The sequence below is a fragment of the Pristis pectinata genome, chromosome 32, assembly GCF_009764475.1.
Source record: "Pristis pectinata isolate sPriPec2 chromosome 32, sPriPec2.1.pri, whole genome shotgun sequence".
Classification (NCBI taxonomy): domain Eukaryota; kingdom Metazoa; phylum Chordata; class Chondrichthyes; order Rhinopristiformes; family Pristidae; genus Pristis; species Pristis pectinata.
Genome location: NC_067436.1, coordinates 9,374,992 through 9,388,389, shown reverse-complemented (window position 1 = coordinate 9,388,389; position 13,398 = coordinate 9,374,992). Strand labels below are relative to the sequence as shown.

The window sequence follows — 13,398 nt, the reverse complement described above, 5'->3', positions numbered from 1 at the left end:
ACTGAAGATAATACACTGGTGTGACTTAAAGATATTTATACAGCAGTTGAACATGAAGAATGATGGTGGGGACATTTACTTCTATTCGATCATGTAGAAGAAATTGAGGCTGCCACACACGGGAGACTTGGCAGGACTAAATGTGCCTTGCAGAGCACACTCCAGTCATCCTGTAATCCATTAGATTCTATGTAAGTTTACAATTGCAATCTTCCGAATGTTCTACACATTACTCACTCACTAGTTGGCAGGGTACTATTAAAAATATTTAATCATGAACTGAGTGCAATTGTTGATGTACAAAAATGTGATCAGTAAGACTCTTATTTTCCTTCCCCTTGTTGACCTAGGGAGAATGAGATTAATGTGTAGCCATAGCTAAAACCCCTGCCAACATGACCATGGTCCGTGAGATTTTCCCACAGCTCCCAGGGAGAGATTTGCCTCGTGTTGAAAAACAAAGAACTGCAGATGCTGGAATCTGAAATAAATACAAAATGCTGGAAGCACTGTGCAAGGCAGGCAGCATTTGTGGAAAAAGAAACAGAGTTAATGTTTCATGCTCACCTGAACTTCACCCTACCCTGCTGTACAACAGAGCCAGTTGTGGTGCTACTGATCTGGCTGCTGCTGTCATTATCACCCGGAGAGGCTGAGGGGTGACCTTACAGAGGTATATAAAATCATGAGGTGAATGGTCACAATCTTTTTCCCCAGTGAAGGAGAGTCTTAAATTAGCAGGCATAGGTTTAAGGCGAGAGGGGAAAGTTTTCAAGGGGATCTGAGGGGCAACTTTTTCCACAGGGAAGATTGTGAGTATGTCGAACAAGCTATCCAAGGAACTGGTAGAGACAAGTACAATTACAACACTTAAAAGACATTTGGACAGGTTCATGGATAGAAATGTTTTAGAGAGATACGGGCCAAATGCAGGGAAATGGGACTTGTTCGGGTACCCCCCCACCCACTACCTTCCCCTTCTCACCTGGACTCACCTAGCACTTGCTCCTCCCCCCACCTTTTTATTCTGGCTTCTGCCCTCTTCCTTTCCAGTCCTGATGAAGGGTCTCGACCCAAAACGTCAACTGTTTATTTCCCTCCATGGATGCTGCCTGACCTGCTGAGTTCCTCCAGCATTTTGTGTGTGTTGCTCCGGATTCCAGCATCTGCAGAATTTCTTGTCCCTTAGTTCAGGTAGGCAGTTTGGTCGGTATGGATGAGTTGGGCTGAAGGGCCTGTTTTCATGTTGAGTAACTCTGACTCTATGTCAGAGTCTTCATCAGAACTGGGAAAGTGAGAAAACCCAGTTTCCCACTTCCACCTGAGATAGTAACTCCATAATTTCCTTTCCAAGGATGCAGTCTAGCCTGCTGAGTATTTCCTGTTTTTATGTATGCCTCATTTATTTAGGTTTCCTTACATAGAGGGGCTTTCATAATAGTATGTTTGATTTTTTCTTTTTGCCTCAGTGTTTTATTGTACTAATTATTTAACCAACTGTTCTTATAGAAAAAGACTTAATTGACCTGCCTCATTTTTTGAGGAAGCCTTTTAAAGCCTTAACCTATGTAGCTTGTCAAAATAACACCGTTCCCTTCTGGGCTTGTTAATTTAGTACTTGGTGGTGGTTTAGACTCCCCCCCCCCCCCCCCCCCCCATTTCTTTACATCTGGTCTCATCCATTTAATTATCCAGATCTCTGATCTGAAATGTGGAAACTTATAAGTTAGCATGTTTGGTTAATTCTAACAATGTGTTCATCACTGGAGTTGTTGGGAGACTCCATCTTGCTCTTCTGTCATATCAGACCAAGGCATGCAGGCTAAAACTATTGCTCAGAATATTTTGGACAAAGAAGTAGATTGATTAAAACATGACATCAGCCCAGTTCCTAAGAACAGCAAAATTAGAACATGTTCTATGCCCATATGTGGGTTTTTAGAATATACTTCCTTTGAACATGATTGTCAACATACTTGAATATTGCCATTCCAAATACAATGCATGTGGATAATTATGCACAGCAGGCACGGTAGTGTAGTGGTTAGCATAACGCTATTACAGCGCCAGCGACCTGGGTTCAATTCCGGCCACTGTCTGTAAAGAGTCTGTACGTTCTCCCCGTGTCTGCGTGGGTTTCCTCCGGGTGCTCCGGTTTCCTCCCACATTCCAAAGACATACAGGTTAGGAAGTTGTGGGCATGCTATGTTGGCACCAGAAGCGTGGTGACACTTGCAGACTGCCCCCAGAACACTCAATGCAAAAGATGTGTTTCACTGTGTATTTCGATGTACATGTGACTAATAAAGATATCTTACCTTATCTTTTGTAGTTTTGATCTACATAACTACATAATATTTTGACCTACCAGAAACTAAAAGAGGCTATTGTATTATTCACCAAGTGATTACCTCCCCTTGTCCTCATTGAGCACTAGCTGAATTCTCTAATTCTTTCTTCATGAGAAGCATTATTCCCTGAACTCATTAATACTCATTTGGAAAATTTAAAGAGAAACAAAGGACTGCAGATGCTGGAATCTAGATGAAAAGTATCATGAAGATGGAGGAACTCTGCCTGGCCTGCTGAGTTCCTCCAGCATCATTGTGTTTTTCATCTGGAAAATTTAAATGTGCTTTAACTAATCCACTTTCCCCCTGTTTTCTTAACCCCTTTTTCTTCGTTTTATACTTACTCTTATGAACCCTCAGCACACAACAAGGTGCAATGGTTATTATATCAAGAGATTATGAACTGCATTCAAACCAGGAGTCAAGCTTCCTTATCTAGATCTTGATCTCTGACATTGGGTTTATAAATAAATGGAGATGCAGTTTGCAAAGGAAATGAAGCAGGAAGTGTTTCTATGTCTTTCATCTCTGTTGGCGTTGCAGAGAGCATTTGTTTATATTTGCTACTTATAATGTTATAAAGAAAGAGCAAGGAAACCCTGGATGTAAAGTCTAATCATTTTTCTGTCATTTACATTGTGGAAGCTTTTACAAGTGGCCTGCTCTGTCTGCCTATAAAATATCACTTCAAAAAGTAATGCATTGGCTTTTGAAGCACAGGGGATGCATCTGGGTGCTGTATAATTCAGTTTCCAGTGAATTGTAGAAAGTAACTATGCTTATAAGATGTACTTGCTTGTATTGTCTAATATTTGCATAAATAGACAATAGGTTATAGCAAGTAATGGAACACTTTCCATCAGGATAATGTTTGCGGTTTAAACAGAATTCTTGATGGCAATCTGCACAAAATAGATGTGTACAAATTAGAAACACATAAAATAAGTTTCTTCTTCCAGGTTTATGGTGTGACAGCGTTGAAATATTTGGTGTGTATTGTATTTTTTCCCCCAATGGATACTGGAATGAACTTATATATCATGTATTACCTTGTATATTGGCAAGGTAATATTACCTAAATTACCTAATTCCCAACTAAATTAAAAACATTAACATTTAATGGAAAAGCTGAATATATTACTTTCTATGTCTACAACCTCTTGGGTTGGTTATAGCTGTTTCATTCATTGGTATGACATTGAGATTAAAATCCAGTGTTGAGATTTCCCCACCAAGCTCAGCATTACAGTTAAGAGTTGTGTAACGTAACCATACTTATTAATTATCTATTTGACACTGACTGATTAGAAATGAAAGTAATCTTAAACTTGTGAAATTTTTGACATTAGGTTTATGATAGTTGGATTGATTGATGAGTAAAATCCAAATGATTGTGACAAAAAAGTTGGTCAGGCAGAAACAATAATGGATGCCACCTTTCCCTTGAAGGCCTGTGAAAATCTTATTCAACAAAATGTTTTCAATCCTGCTGAAAGCACGCCTCAAATCTGCATTTAATGTTTTAATGCTGTCCTTTCAGCCATTTCCAGAGGACTATTAGTCACAGTAACTATGTTGTCATTTACAGACATCTAAATGATCTAGATTAACCACAGGGTTGGATCATCAGCGTTGTGAGTCAATGAGGTGCAAGAGTCAGTACTTGTTTATTTCCTATCTTGGTCAGCTTCTCAAACCTGCTGTTCTTTATTTTTAACTCTTAATGCTTCATTTCCTCTTCCTTGCATCTTCTTGACAGAAGATACTCACACCCCCAAAAATAACCCAACTCTCACACCCCCAGCAAAACCTGGCTGCAGTCCTAACCAGAACTCTTACCGCCTCTTGGTGGCTTGAGGCCCTCGTCGCACTGAGCCTCCCACCTACACACCACTGGATAGAATCAAAATCAAGTAAGAACAAGGACAAGGAGTTTTCATCTGGAAAATGTAAATGTGCTTTAACTAATCCACTTTCCCCATTTTCTTAACCCCTTTTTCTTCATTTTATACTTACTTTTATGAAGGCGGAGTACAAAGTTAATGGCAGGATTCTGGGTAGTGTGGAGGAGCAGAGGGATCTGGCGGTTCATATCCATTGATCACTGAAAGTTGCCTCACAGGTGGATAGGGTAGTTAAGAAAGCTTATGGGATGTTGGCTTTCATAAGTCTTGAGGTCGAGTTTAAGAGCCGCGAGGTAATGATGCAGCTCTACAAAACTCTGGTTAGACCACACTTAGAGTACTATGTCCAGTTCTGGTCACCTCATTATAAGAATGATGTGGAAGCGTTGGAAAGGGTGCAGAGGAGATTTACCAGGATGCTGCCTGGTTTAGAGAGTATGCATTATGAGGAGAGACTAAGGGAGCTAGGGCTTTACTCTTTGGAGAGAAGGATGAGAGGAGACATGATTGAGGTGTACAAAATATTAAGAGGAATAGATAGAGTAGACAGCCAGCGCCTCTTTTCCAGGGCGCCAATGCTTAATACAAGAGGGCATGGCTTTAAAGTAGTGGGTGGGAAGTTCAAGGGAGATATCAGAGGAAGGTTTTTTACCCAGAGCGTGGTTGGGGCATGGAATGCGCTGCCTGGGACGGTGGTGGAGGCAGGTACATTGGTCAAATTCAAGAGATTACTAGGTAAGCATACGGAGGAATGTAAAATAGAAGGATATGTGGGAGGAAGGGGTTAGATAGTCTTAGGTGAGGTTTAAAGGTCAGCACAACATTGTGGGCCGAAAGGCCTGTATTGTACAGTACTGTTCTATGGTTCTAACCAGTTTGACAAATTACCCATGCTGCAGTAACTGGGCCTGTCTCTATAGTTTCCAGAGACTGTTGCTTGACCAAGTCATCATTCTGTATCAGTAACACTGTCAGAATTTTAGGGTTGACTAAGGAAGAGAGAATGGAAAGCAATGAGCAATTCAAGCATGCACTGATAGCTTACTTATGAGCCGACAGTCATGGAGGCATTGGAAAGTGGATTAATTCTGTAAATATACATTTTTTTAATTACATTGAACAGTACAGCACAGGAACAGGCCCTTCGGCCCACAATGTCTGCACCAAACACGATGCCAAATTAAACTAAATCTCTTCTGCCTGTACACGATCCATATCCCTCCATTCTCTGCATATTCGTGGCTAACAGCCTCTTAAATGCCAACATTAGTATTTTTTAAAACAATATCATGTATATTTTAATGTCTGTGCAATTAAAAAATGTTGCTTGACTGTTCCAGCACACCTGATTCTTAACTCATTACCATCCAACATTTTTCATTTGGTTACAACACATTGCAAGTGTGTCAGTGCCATGTGGGTTAAAACCTCTCATCCATCACTAACGGCCTTTGGGTATGGAGATTTTTCTCAGTCCTGTCACTACAATACCATCCTTCTTCAACCCCCTCCTATCCAAACCCGAACTTCTCTCTCTCTCTCTCTCTCTCTCTCTCTCTCTCTCTCTCTCTCTTCATGTGTTCTCTCCCTCCTCTCTCTCCCCCTCTCTCTTTCCCTCCTCTCTCTCAATCTCTCTCTCTTGCCCCTCTTTTTCTCTCCCCCTCTCTCCCCCTCTCTCTCTCTTCATGTGCTCTCGCTCTCTCTCCCCTCACACTCTCTCCCCCCTTCTCTCTGTACACTGCATTAATCCACAGCTGACTCCCATGCTTCTTTCACTTTTCTTGCAAGTTGTGTCCTGATTTGATAATTAAGAAAGTTTTTGATTCTAGTCGTGGATTCTCTTGATCTAAGTCATAAATAGAAGCTGAGTATGACAGACATGGAAAGGGCCAAGATGACTAATATTGAGGAGGGTTGTTTGGCTCTTTACAAGCCCAGTTTATGTTACTCTGATTATAAGCCATGAATTCTGCACATTGTTAATGTAGATAAAGTCATGTTGCACTTAATAGTCCTCCCATCATAAATCTTTACCAGAAAAAATATCTTTAATCACATTTGTTGGGTCTGAAGTGGAAGGGTTTTGTTTTAACTTGAAACTAAGTCTTTCATTACACTTTTATTATGTGGAAGGAATTTGAATGCCAACATCTGTGTCTGTGGAGGTGGGATTTATATATTGTGTGCCATTTAATCTGTGATAATAGTATTTACGACATAACCTAAAGTGAACTGGTTCTTTTTTAGTTTGCAAAGTTCGTCAGGACCTGCTGCCTAGCCAAAGATGGGATCTTATCTGAGGGGAGTCCTGTTCCAGAGTGCCAACCAAGATAATGTGCTCAAATCCTGGAATGGACAATGAGTGTCCTTGGCAGTTCACGTGCTCATCTAGATACTCCTTAGACATTGTGAGAGTACCTGCCTCCCCGTCCACTGAGGAATTACATTCCAGACTCCAGCCACCCTCTGGGTGAAAAGATTCTTCCTCAGATCCCCTCTAAACTTTCAACCCTTCGCCAAAATCTATGTCATAGAGTCATGCAGCACAGAAACAGGCCGTCCATGCCAACCAAGTTGTCTACTTGAGCTGGTCCTGTTTCCCTGCATTTGGCCCATATCTGTCTAAACCTTTCCCATCTGCATACCTGTCTTTTAAGTGTTGTAATTGTACCTGCCTCTACCACTTCCTCTGGCAGTTCGTTCCAGACACACACCACCCTCTATATGGAAAAAGTTGCCCCTCAGATCCCTTATAAATCTTACCCCTCTCACCTTAAACCTATGTCCTCATGTTTTAAGTTCCTGCCTGTACTGGTAGCGCCAAAGGAATATGACAGGAGTCACGTGAACACAACAGCCAGGATAGAAAATTGTCCATGCTATGTAATTGAAGGAAAATGCAAGTACAAAGGGGCAGAAGCTTTGTGAATGAGGCCCATGTTAGAAGTTAGAAAAATTCTCTCCTGCCTCAAATATGAAACTTGTTGACGGGAACTGCAATCATCTCCCAGCATTTCCTAGCCAGCAGTATTATTGAAAGCAGCTTGTTCATTGTGTAGATACATTAATTAGCATTCTTCTTTGAGGAGGAGTTGAGTTTTACGGTAAATGTTGTCTTCAAATGAATTCCTTGAATCTGGTTCTAGAACTTGCATAAATTCTCTATGCAATTCTTATAAACCAAAGAAAGGAGTGTATAAGAGCTTGTGAAAAACCACTTAAGGGCATTTAAGTTTAATAAAGAGGGGCATGCTGCTGATTAAACAACGTATCCTTCTAACCCGGCAAAATGCTAGTGTTTTTCATGCCAAGCCCCATATGTGTTCAGTTAAGTTCATAATATATAGCTTTCCACTACTGTTATGAGCAAGATAAAAGGCTGGACTTCACTTCTTTTAATGAATTATGCGTCAGTGTAAAGAAGTTTGTTTGTAAGAAGGATACATGATAGCTCATGCCATCAGGTAGACTACAGGCAAGGGAAGCCTCCTTCTGATTAATAACGTAGAACAGGGAGATGACAGATGAATTAGATATTTTGCACGTCTTCACTATAGAGTAACATCCCCAAAATAGCTGTAAATTGGGAATTATGCGGGAGGGCGGAACTCAGGAAAATAAGGGGAGAGGGTTAGCAAATTGTTGGAACTGCAGGCTGTCAGATCTCCAGCTCCTGATGGACTTCAACCTATGGTCTAGTAGTGGCTAGTAAGATAGTTGATGCATTGGTTTTAATTTTCCAAAATTACCTAGATTCAAGGAAAGTTCCATTAGATTAGGGATTAATTAATGTAATTCATTTATTCAAAACAAAACAGGGAGACAGAAACTGCAGACCTGTTAGGTTAACATTAACACAGGGAAAATGTGGGAAGCTTTTACTAAAGTAATTATGGCAGGGCACATAGAAAAACTCAAAGTAGCAGACAAAGTCAACGTGGTTTTGTGAAAGGGAAGTTACGGACAACCACTTTACTGGAGTTCCTGGAAGAAATTCTGTGGGTAAAGCGTTGCCAGTGGATGTTCTGTTCTTAAGTTTCCAGAAGGCATTTTGATAAGGTGTTTCATCAAAGGTTATAGTAGACACTAAAAGCTGATGCCATGGACGGAAGATTGGCTGACTAACAGGAAACAGAGTTTTGACCCTCTTGCTCCCATAGGGTGTAAAATGACATAGCAGACAAAGAAATGCACAAAGTGTAGTTTAGTACAGATTGGTCTTTATTAACACTCAAATCACCCAAAGTATACGGGCATTCAACTACTAATAGCTCTTAATGACTTTGCACTCTCATACATTAAGTTATAAAACTTACGGCTTGGACTTGAATGCTACCCGTGCAAGATGAACAATCCCAGGCTCATTCCAATGGTTGGAGTCTTCTCTGAGTTCCAAACCCAGGATCCTCTTTCTGTGATGGTCCTTCCTGCTTTACTGCAGCCCATGTGCTCAATTTTTTTGGTTTTCTCCCAGAATGTTCAGGAGTTGAGGACATGTTCAGGATATGTTCCTCATGTCTCAGTTAAGCCAATCGAAAAGGTGAAAAGACGGTTACGGGCTGTCCCCTGGGTAACGAATGGGTTCCGTTTTTACAGATGTCCATAAGTCGATTTTGTCCATAAGTCAGAAGACACACAGAAATCACTTGACACGGTAATCATATTTCCACAGCAGCAAAAGCACATAGGACTGATAAGAAAGAGCAATTACTAGAAGTGGAGAGAAACTAGTTCCGTCGTTCGTAGGAACAAACATATATATGAGTGTCAGACTTCTGAATTTAATAATATTATGGGAGTTCATTGCATTTCCCTTATCTCAGGACATCTTGCAGGGTCACCATCTCTCCCTGACTGCTCTCCTTGGTTTCAAGCTGCAGACACACCAAGTGATCTCTGTCTGAGTCTACAGGCATACTGTGTAGGGACCACTGTCTACATCTGGTTACACCATTACCCTCGACACCAAGCATCTGGTTTCACTTGGTTGTCACAATAAACTAGTGCTCAAGTAAAGCTGGTATCATGCTTTGTAGAGGTTTAACTGCTAGCCACATGACTACAGTGAATTAATTGGTCAGTTTCTTGCTGTGAAGATGCTACGAGTGGTGTTCCACAGCAAGTGGCTAAAAGGAGATGGTTTGGATGTGTATGTTGAATGACACTCAATACATTCCCTATTAGATGGGACACACAAAATGGGGTTGTCCCATCTGGTAGATGTAATGAAGATACAGTGGGACATGTAGTGAAGAATAGCAGAGTGAGAGATGAAGGTGCACTGTCTGCTCTGGGATCCCATCATCAGACACATCACAGACCAGCAGATTTCTGTTTTACATAAGTTGCAGGTTCCATTAAGGGAACAAGGAACACTTGGGTGAACGCAGGCAGCATATATCAGGATTCTGGTTTTGGTTCAACACCTGCATACCTGCTCATAGAAAAGGTGCTTTCATTGTGAATGTGGCTCCCAGACTAAAGGGGCCCATGGTAACATGCTCTTTTAAACGGGTGGGAGCGCGAGGAATGAGGTTGTCACTTTGGATTGAAGATGGCTTCAAGGTTAGTTGCCTTGTGGTGGAAGTTTTCAAGTGAATGTTTTGTCCGGTTTGCTTTAATTTTTCAAGTTTCCAAGAAAGTTAAAGCCAAATATTAACAGCTGCTACTGCAGATTATATCGTTTGTAGTCTGCTATAGTGGTTACATTAACAAAGCTCTGATGTTTCTCAATTAATTTTGAAGAATGACTCTGCAATTTGTGTAAGTGTACAGTGATCTGCAGTCAAAGCATTTGAGTAAACATCTTTTGTCATATTTGTTGAATTAAGAAATACAATTTTAATAGCCTGTTAAGTGTCCAAATCCTGAGATGACAGGTCAGCAAAAGTACCAAGCTAAGTTCCTGGTCTGTGCACACTAGACTAGAAATGGGAATAGCTTTCTCCCAGCCCAGTTGCTCCAGGAACTCTGGCTGCTTTACTGTAAAGCAGGAATAACATGAAGGCACCCCCTGATTTATGCGTGACGTAGTATCGTGCAGTGTAATACTGTGAATCTCCTCAGCCCTACTGAAAGGTCCTCCAAGCGGTTCTTCTCCTCCAGGGATAAAATGCAAGATGATAAACTGCATTGGAAAATTAATAGTAACATGAGCTATATTCTTTGTTGAGGGCACACAGTGTGACGATCTTCGTTGTACATTTCTTGTGAGAGTGAAGGCAGTTTTGTTTTTGGACTTTTGTTATCTTCATGGTAAGTATAATAATTGACCATAGGGCTAATCATTCGGTATATTTGTTTATTCTCTGTCTGGTACAGACCTGTGTTGTTCGAGCCTGGGATCTGAAAAGGCCATTGCTCTTCTGCCCAGCCATGAACACTGCAATGTGGGAACATCCCATCACAGCCATGCAGATCCAAACACTGAAGAGCTTTGGTTATATTGAAGTTCCATGCATTGTAAAGAAACTCGTTTGTGGAGACGAAGGTAAGTGAATCTCCCTTCTTTCCTATAACTAATGTAGTGTCATTTATCTGGCACTGTTAATGACCCAAGGACATCTAGTTATAGTACCTTGTTGAAGCGTAGAAAAGGGGGAAATAGAACAGCTGATCTGCACAGAAACACACACAAGTTCCCACAAACAGTTCTATGCTGATAATATTGTTTTTAATTTTAATTGAAGGATAAATATTTGGCAGGTAAGCAAGAAGAAAGGAGCCAGCGCCAGCAGTTTTATTGATTATTTTAAAATTATGAACAATTTTGCAAAGATTAGAAGAAGGGGAGTGTGACAGGTCAGGTCAAAAGTATCAATTTAAGGTTGGATTAAAATTGGAACCAGGAGTTTACTTCATGATAGCTATAAATCGAACTTTGTTTTTCTTTTATAGATTCTTTTTGCAAATTTATTTGATTTGGGAATTGTGTTTTTTCCAGACAATTGCCTGATTAATGGGATTGCAATTGTTTTTAAAATTCTAACATAATACTTTTGGGTTTGACTCAGAGTCATAAATGTTTAGATCATTCACATAGAACCATTCATGCGTGTCAAATGCAACTTCCACCAGCTGCATACCTGAGCACATTGCGGCCATGCTTTATCCAAAAAAAATCTAGGCAGGAATTTGTATTGGGTCAAGAATTTTAGTTAGCCAACTGACCAAAAATCAGTGCATGCGTGCTTAATATCTCTACCTACTTGCTCTGTCTGTTGATTTAATTTTAGAAAACAAATAAGAATTACTAAAAATAAATATTCCATTAACATTACTATATAATGAGATATTAATTAGAAGCCCTGGTTGCCCTCTCAGATGAACTATTTTCAAAAAAAGCAGGGGAGCTCTCCCTGGTGTCCTAGTTAACATTTATCCTTGAGTCAATGGCATGGTCAATTGTTCCATTGCGCGAGCTTGTTGTGCAATAGTTGACTGTTACATCATCCACATTGCAACAAGAATTGCACTTCAGAAGGGTTTAATTGACTGTCGATCACTCGGAGGCACCCTGCAATCTGGGCTGGTGTGAAAATGAGTGTTTATCCTCCTTTGATAAGAATTTTTAAAGCTAGTAAAGACCGATAGAAACCTTGTGTAATTGTAAACTTCTGGCCTTTCATCAACAAGTCCTCCAAGATGAGTAAATTAGAGTACCAGTCGTCCATAGGTAAACAAAGGTGTCAAGCTGCAGAAGGCAGTCTTATCCGTCTAAAAACACCAAATGGAGTGAATGACTAGTGAGCTTGTCATAGAGTCATCCAGCACGGAAACAGGCCCTTCGGCCCAACTGGTCCATACTGACCAAGATTCCCATCTAAACTAATCCTATTTGCCTGTATTTGGCCCATATCCCTCTAAACCTTTCCAATCCACTTACCTGTCCAAGTACCTTTTAAATGTTGTTAATGTACCTGCTTCAACCGCTTCCTCTGGCAGCTCATTCCATATACTGACCACTGTCTGAGTGAAAAAGTTACCCCTCAGGTTCCTATTAAATCTCTCCCCTCTCACCTTAAACCTGTGCCCTCTGTACCCTTCATAATTTTATACACAATATTTTTAGTGTTGGGGGAGGATAATGATGTGGCACAGCAGAAGATCTCCTTGCTGCGTTATAGATTTATAAAAATGCAATCTAACACCCAGCTACACTGTTTATGTTCCTCTTCGGAAGTATCAGCTCAACAACCTTGACACAAAAAATTCTGCAGATGCTGGAATCTGGAGCAATTCACAAAAAGTGCTGGAGGGACTCAGCAGGTCAGGCAGCATCCATGGAGGGAAATAAACAGTCAACGTTTCGGGCTGAGACCCTTCATCGGGACTGGAAAGGAAGAGGGCAGAAGCCAGGATAAGAAGGTGGGAGGAGGGGGAGGAGCACACGCAGGCAGGGGATAGGTGAGCCCAGATGAGAGGGGGAAGGTAGGTGGGTGGGGGAGGGGGGGAAGATGTAATAAACTGAGAGGTGATAGAAGAGGCAAAGGGCTGAAGAAAAAGGAAAGAAGAGGCCCTCTCCTACCGGATTCCTCCTCCTCCTCCCTGGAGGGTCCAGCAGAGACACCACAGGTGATACTTCTCCAGTGCTTTCAGGAGCTGTAGACTGTTCATGTCTCTGATGCACACAGGAAGGTGGGGATTACTGCTGCTCAATAGATCATGAACTTGGTGCCAGGGCAGGTTTGAGGTCTTGGTTTTCAAGCCCTTGTTTCCTCTTCAGCCGAAGGTTGTGCTAGTGCCTGCTTTCTTCCAGTTTACTGTGAATCCAATGCCTTTCAGAGATGGAGACTTAGCAACACAATCCACTCTGGCCCATAAATGACTTCAGTTCTACACTAATTTCGAATCAGCTCTGTGTGAGGTAATAGATTGTCCAGCTACATGTAGAACAAGGTACTTTATCAGAATAAGGTGACATTGTTCCAAATACTTGAATATTTGTATATTGGAAAAAATTGCCAAACTATCAATTAATCCTTGTTATGCGGTTGGTTTGGAAGCAAACTGATCCCAGTCCATAGATCAAAATGAATTAGTAAGTACTCTTATGTTGCCAGCCTGATATTTTTGCTCCAGTTATTGATGGACAGTTTACCTGTAGACATCAGTAAACTGAGATTCTCAACCTAGCTTTCAAT

At 41.0% G+C, this 13,398-nt stretch overlaps 1 protein-coding gene across 1 annotated transcript in view; it reads left to right on the top strand.

Annotated features, from left to right (window-relative positions):
- The window catches only part of ppcdc (phosphopantothenoylcysteine decarboxylase), a 62,183-nt gene that overhangs the window by 35,461 nt on the left and 13,324 nt on the right, over positions 1 to 13,398 (top strand). Inside the window, exon 4 of the mRNA XM_052042567.1 lies at positions 10,577 to 10,745. Coding sequence (XP_051898527.1) covers positions 10,577 to 10,745 — 169 coding nt within the window. The remainder of the gene's footprint in view (positions 1 to 10,576; positions 10,746 to 13,398) is intronic.